This window comes from Corylus avellana, chromosome ca1, assembly GCF_901000735.1.
Source record: "Corylus avellana chromosome ca1, CavTom2PMs-1.0".
NCBI lineage: Eukaryota > Viridiplantae > Streptophyta > Magnoliopsida > Fagales > Betulaceae > Corylus > Corylus avellana.
In genome coordinates this window covers 24974970-24981226 of record NC_081541.1, presented here as the reverse complement: position 1 = coordinate 24981226, position 6257 = coordinate 24974970, and the positions used below count along the sequence as shown (strand labels likewise).

Here is a 6257-nt window from a genome sequence, read left to right as displayed (position 1 = left end):
TTTAAAAGTCGCCCCTAATAGTTGAGTATTAGGGGCGACTATAAAGTCGCCCCTAATAAGTCGCCCCTGATGAGTCAGTTTCTTGTAGTGATTGCACGCCTTGGCTTCTATGGCTTCTGCAATCCCGAGTGGAAATCGGCTCGTCTTTTGGAAACGATGGATCTACAAGTACTGTTAGTACCAATCTCCTTTTGCTTTGCTTTTCATTAACTTTTTTTTTTTTTTGGGTTTTCGGTTATGCACAGACGTAGGTTGGATATAATTTGTATAAGCTCTATATATAACATCATCCAATAATATTGAATTGCCACATCAGATCTTCTTTTTCTTTTCAAAATTGAGTAAGCTATACCTAACACTCTAGCAAGTTATTCCTATCAATTGAAATATGAACATATATGCCTAAAAAAAATACATAAATATAATTAACTCCCAACTATAAATTCAAGAGAAATGTCATTTCAACCAAAAAAATAGAAAAATGTTATAGCAGTCTACTATATAACATTACTCTAAATTTAAACATTCTAATGTTTCATATTTCATACATACAAAAGAAAGTGGTACCAAATGTAACACAACACACATTAAAAAACATAATTATTTGTCATTAATACTCTTCAACTTTTATAGTAGATAAAAAAAGATAGATATTTTTGTTAGAAATAGCCTGAGCCACTACCTTTAGTAAAAAATCTTTCCTTGCCTGAGAGAGGAATTTATTCTTCCAATTACCTATGCAGTTCTAGATTTTTTCTTTCACAAAAGCAAACGCCTTTCTTCAGGATCTTCCAACAAAAATGTCTACAATCAAGATGGGATTGAGGAGCATCATATTCTGTCTAGAAATACTCCCTAGCTTCTAGCAATGCTCACAAGCAACACAGTATGCATGAGAATACCAAAAAAGGGAAGGCCAATAAAATCCACACTGCAAAATCTTTGCAGTGGTCTTTTGAGCACTGAAATGGCCTCCATGGGCATGATCACGACAAAAGGAGATAACATTGTATTGGTCATGCTCAGGAATACACCTCCTAATGATCTGATCAGGACAATACTTGAACAGGTATGGATCGTTCCAGAAAAGTATTTAGCTAAGTGCAAAAATTTTTAGACTTATCTTGTCGTCCCCAATGCAAAGCCATTTGGCCGGTGACAAGATATTTCACTATATCAGCAAACCATGGAGCATAATTGTGAGCAATGTGCATCAATTGCTCATCAGGGAAGGTCTCAGAGATGGGGGTGGCCTCTTTAGTGGAATCCACAATCAACCTGGACAAATGATCAGCCACCACATTTTCGGAACCCTTCTTATCCCGAATAATCTCTATGTCAAACTCTTATAGCAACAAGATCCACTGGATGAGACAAGATTTAGCATCTTTTTTTTTTAGAAAAGATACATCAATGCTGCATGATCTGAGTAGATAATAACTTTAGATCCTAGCAAGTAGGATCTAAACTTGGCCAAAGCAAATACAATTGCAAGCAACTCCTTTTCCGTGGTGGAGTAGTTGAGTTGTGCATCGTTTAGTGTCCTGCTAGCATAATAGATGACATGGGGGAGTTTATCAACACACTACCCCAAAACAGCTCCAACTGCATAATCTGAAGCGTTACACATGATCTCGAAAGGCACACCCAAGTTGGGTGGTTGAATTATTGGTGTGGACGTCAAAATTTTCTTCAAAGCCCCAAATGCTGGCTCACAATCCTCGTTAAATACAAATGGGATCTCTTTGACCAACAACTTACAAAGGGGCCTAGCAATCTTGCTGAAATCCTGGATGAACCGTCTGTAAAATCCTGCATAGCCTAGAAAAGAACGAATTTCCTTCACTGTATGTGGGGGAGGAAGGTTGGAAATCAAATCCACCTTCACTTTGTCAACCTTAATCCCACAATGAGAAATGACGTGCCCCAGTTCAATCCCTTTCTTTACCATAAAATGACATTTTTCCCAATTTAGTACCAGATTCTTTTCCTTGCACCGTACTAAGACAAGAGTGAGGCGGTGCAGACATTCCTCAAAAGATGAACCGAAGACTGAGAAGTCATCCATGAAAATATCCAGGAAACATACTACCATGTGAGAGAAAGTACTGATCATGCACTGTTGAAAAGTGGCGAGTGCATTGCATAGCCCAAAAGGCATGCGACGGTAGGCAAACGTACCAAAAGGACAGGTGAAGGTAGTCTTTTCTTGATCTTTGGGGTCCAAAGGGACCTAGTTATATCCAGAATAACCATCCAGGAAACAATAATACTCATGCTCAGCTAAGCGTTCCACCATTTGATCAATGAATGGAAAAGGAAAGTGGTCTTTCCTTGTGGTGGCATTTAGCTTGCGATAGTCTATGCATACTCTCCATCCTGACTGAATACAAGTAGGGACCAACTCGTTATCCTTGTTCTTCACCACCGTCAATCTCGCCCACTTGGGCACAACATGAATCGGGCTCACCCACTTGCTGTCTAAAATCAGGTATATGATACCTGCATCTAGCAACTTAGTCACTTTAGCTCTCACGACTTCGTGCATAGCGGGGTTCAACCTCCTTTGTGGCTCCCTCGATGGTTTGGCATTCTGCTCCAGATGTATCTTGCGCATAACCACCGAGGGGCTGATTCCTTTTTTTATCATCAATGGTCCAGCTGATAGCTTCGCTGTGATCGCTTAAAACATCCAATAACTTATCTTCTTGAGCATCAACCAGGTTGAAAGCTATAATCACAAGCAAAAAATCCGCTAGACCGAGAAACTTATACTTGAGGGTGTCCAGTAGAGGCTTAAGTTCCAACTGGGGGGGCTTTGGCACTGTGGTCTCCCTATTCTCACTGCTCGATCACCACTAGGGCAGACTCCAAAATAGCATCAGCTTGCTCAAGTAACTTATCCAAGTCCAAATCACATCCAAATTGAGCAAAGCATGCTTCCAAGGGGTCCTCCATGCTTGACTCACTAACAGTCTCATCAATTATCTCTTCAATCAAGCACACATCTTTGACCTCATCATATTCAAGTGGCTGCTTGCTGATATCAAAGATATTCAGCTCTAGTGTCATGTTCCCGAAAGAGATCTCCATCACCCCCGTTCTACAACTTATTAGGGCATTAGTCATAGCTAAGAAGGGTCGCCCTAAAATCACCGGTATTTGAATCCCAACATTCTGAACCAGTTCTGTGTCTAGCACAATGAAGCCCACAGGGAAATAAAACTTGTCCACATTAATCAGCACATCCTCAATAATTCCCCTTGGGATCTTCACAAACCTATCAGCCAACTGGAGTGTCATAGATGTGGGCTTCAATTCTCCTAATACCAATTGTCGGTAGACTGAATAAGGTAGGAGATTCACACTCGCTCCAAGATCCAATAGAGCCCTTTCAATCCTGCCAACTCCGATCATGCAATAAATTGTAAGACACCAAGGGTCCTTGTACTTAATGGGTAGCTTGTATTTAAGGATATAGTTGACTTGCTTGGTCAGAAACGCCTTCTTCGGGACATTTGTCCTTCTCTTAAGAGTGATCAAGTTATTCAAAAACTTGGCATATGATGACACTTGCTGGATGGAATCCAAAAACGGGATGTTAATCTGGACTTGCTTGAACAGCTCCAAAATGTCCTCAAATTTCTCTCCTTTCTTGGGAGCTTGCAATCTTTCTGGGTAAGGAGCTTTAGGAAAAAATGTCCTTGGGAGATCCTTGACAATGGGTATGACTCTAGAAGACTCAGCATCTCTCGCCTCATTGTTATGACTTTCTGGCCCTTGCGGCATAGCAGGGTTCTCTTCTGGCAGAACCACTTGATTGTCCACTTGTCTTCTTGACCTAAGTGTGACAATAGCTTGCACATGTTCATGCCCGTGCATAGGATTTGAAGAATTTCCAACCTCAAATTGTCCGTTCGGGTTGGGCACGGGTTAATTAACTTGGGAACTTTCCCTTCTCGCTTTCACCCAAGTGATTTGCTATTTGTCTGGTCTCACTCTCCATTTTAGCAATTGCTTGGGTGTTGACCATGGTGACATTCTTAACCTCATTTATGGTCTAGCTATTGACCATAGTGAAATTCTTGAGCTCTTGTATGGTCTGGCTGTTTGATTGTATGAATGTCTATAGTGTGTCTTCCAAAGATGATTGTGACAAAGATGTTGGCACTTGAGTGGTAGATTGAAATGTAGGAGGTTGTGCTGGATGGGCTGAGCGACCTTGATTCTGCACTAGTCGAAGAAATCCGGGAGGGTATTGATTCTGAGCACGATGAGGAGCTCCTCCCTGATTTATCGATTGGTTCTGCTTCCACGAGAAATTGGGGTGGTTCCACCACCCTGCATTATAGGTTTCTGAGTACGGTCCACTTGATTGCTTCCTATAATCATTGAAAGCGTTCACTTGTTCCATCAAACACTTGGCAAAAGCCAGCAAAGATGGACAATTATGAGCTAAGTGCAAAGAACTAGCACAGATGGAACAACTATCAGCATTGAATACATTAGCTGCATTGATGGACTGGCTCACTGTGAGAGCGTCGACCTTTTGGGTGAGGGCATCTATCTTTAACCTTAAATCCGTGTCTTCCTTCACATCGTAGATGCCTCCCTTCTTGGGAGCACGAGTGGACTTGTCCCGACAACTTGAAAAATCCTACTGTTGCGAATTGTCGGACAATTTATCCAAAGATCTGTAAGCTTCATCTCCCGTCAAACTTAAAAATGAATTGGATTGAGTCAATCCATGGTAGAAGAACTAAATGAGCCTCCATGTTTCAAATCTGTGTGGAGGGCATTTTATCAGCAACCCCTTGAACCGTTCCCAACTCTCATGAAATTTCTCATCCTCCTCCTAGGTGAAACCACTAATCTCCCTTTGGCACTCATTGACTTTGGACATTGGGAAAAACTTGTTCAGAAACTTGCTATAAAGTGTCTCCCAAGAAGTGATAGATCTAGGCATATTGGAGTCCAACCATGCCTTAGCTCTATCATGTAGAGAGAATGGGAAAAGTCTCAGATGTACAGACTCCTCAAAAAAGTTTTGAAATTTGAATGTGGCACATATGTTAAGGAATTTCTTCACATGACTGTATGCGTTTTCAAGGTCTAGACCACGGAATGAAGGTAAGAGTTGGATGATGTGAGGTTTAAGATCAAAGTACGTAGTGTTGGTTGCAGGCAATACTATGCACGAAAGAGAGTTTGTTGCAATAGGTGCAAACAATTCCCTAAGAGTTCTAGCATCTCCCACATTTTCAGCTCTAGCTTGTTCCACGTTCTCGAGTATATCACGTCGATCTCCCATCTCAACAGCCTCTAACTCAGTAGGTGTTCTCAGATTTCTCCTAGTAGTTATTTCTATTTCGGTATCTAAGGTATTAACTCTAAGTTCAAAGATCTCTGACCAAGCATGCACCACACCAAAAGTACTAAACTAAACTAAACTACCAAACACAAAATATTCAAAAAATAAAAATAAAAATAAAAATAAAAATAAAAATAAAAATAAAAGAGAAACAAAGAAAATAAATGCAAAACAGAAAACTAAACACTCACAAAAAGGACCAAAAAGTTTTGGCAATTTTTTTTTTTCTCAGCTACTGCTAGTCTGCTACTAGTGTCTGTGGAGATGCACTCGAGCGCAGGTGAAGAGTGATCAAGCGCAGGCGTGCGATGGTCCGTCAGAGGTGCTGTTATTGCACTGGTGCGCTCGAGTGTAAGTCTGCTGTGCACTTGAGCACAGGTTAGAAGGATCGAGTGCACGTATTGCTTCTCCTTGCTGGCTTGTGCTCGATTGTTCTGGAGCGTACTGATGTTCGCTCTAGCGGCTTGGCAGGGACTGATTCCTCCAAAACTGCAAAAAAAATAGCAACAAAATTTTTTTCTCTCTTTTTTTTTTAGTGATTGCACAGAAACAAATAAAATAAAATATAATTGCAAAAATATAAAAACTGCTAACTATAAACTAGTAGAAAAATAAAATCAATCTAGAATGAAAATTTATTTTCACAAATCAAAACAATTTCTCGGCAACAGCGCCAAAAACTTGTTGTCAGTTTTAAATGATACTCGCAAGCGTATGAGTCGTTTGCAATATAGATTTTGCAAGTGCGAGGTCGAATCCACAGGAAATTGTATTTGTGTAAATAAACTTCTATCTAAATCAATTGAATTTTAACCTAGTTCTGAAATTGAGTGATTTTTCTTGCTAAAATAAAAACTAAATCAAATTGACTAAATCAAATGATAAA

General features: G+C 40.2%; 1 protein-coding gene across 1 annotated transcript; it reads right to left on the bottom strand.

Moving 5' to 3' along the window:
- Positions 1–2841: 2841 nt before the first annotated feature.
- LOC132168007 (uncharacterized) lies at positions 2842–3882 on the bottom strand. Its single transcript, XM_059579070.1, has one exon. It carries the CDS (start codon positions 3880–3882, stop codon positions 2842–2844), a length of 1041 nt encoding a protein of 346 aa, XP_059435053.1.
- Positions 3883–6257: the final 2375 nt, after the last annotated feature.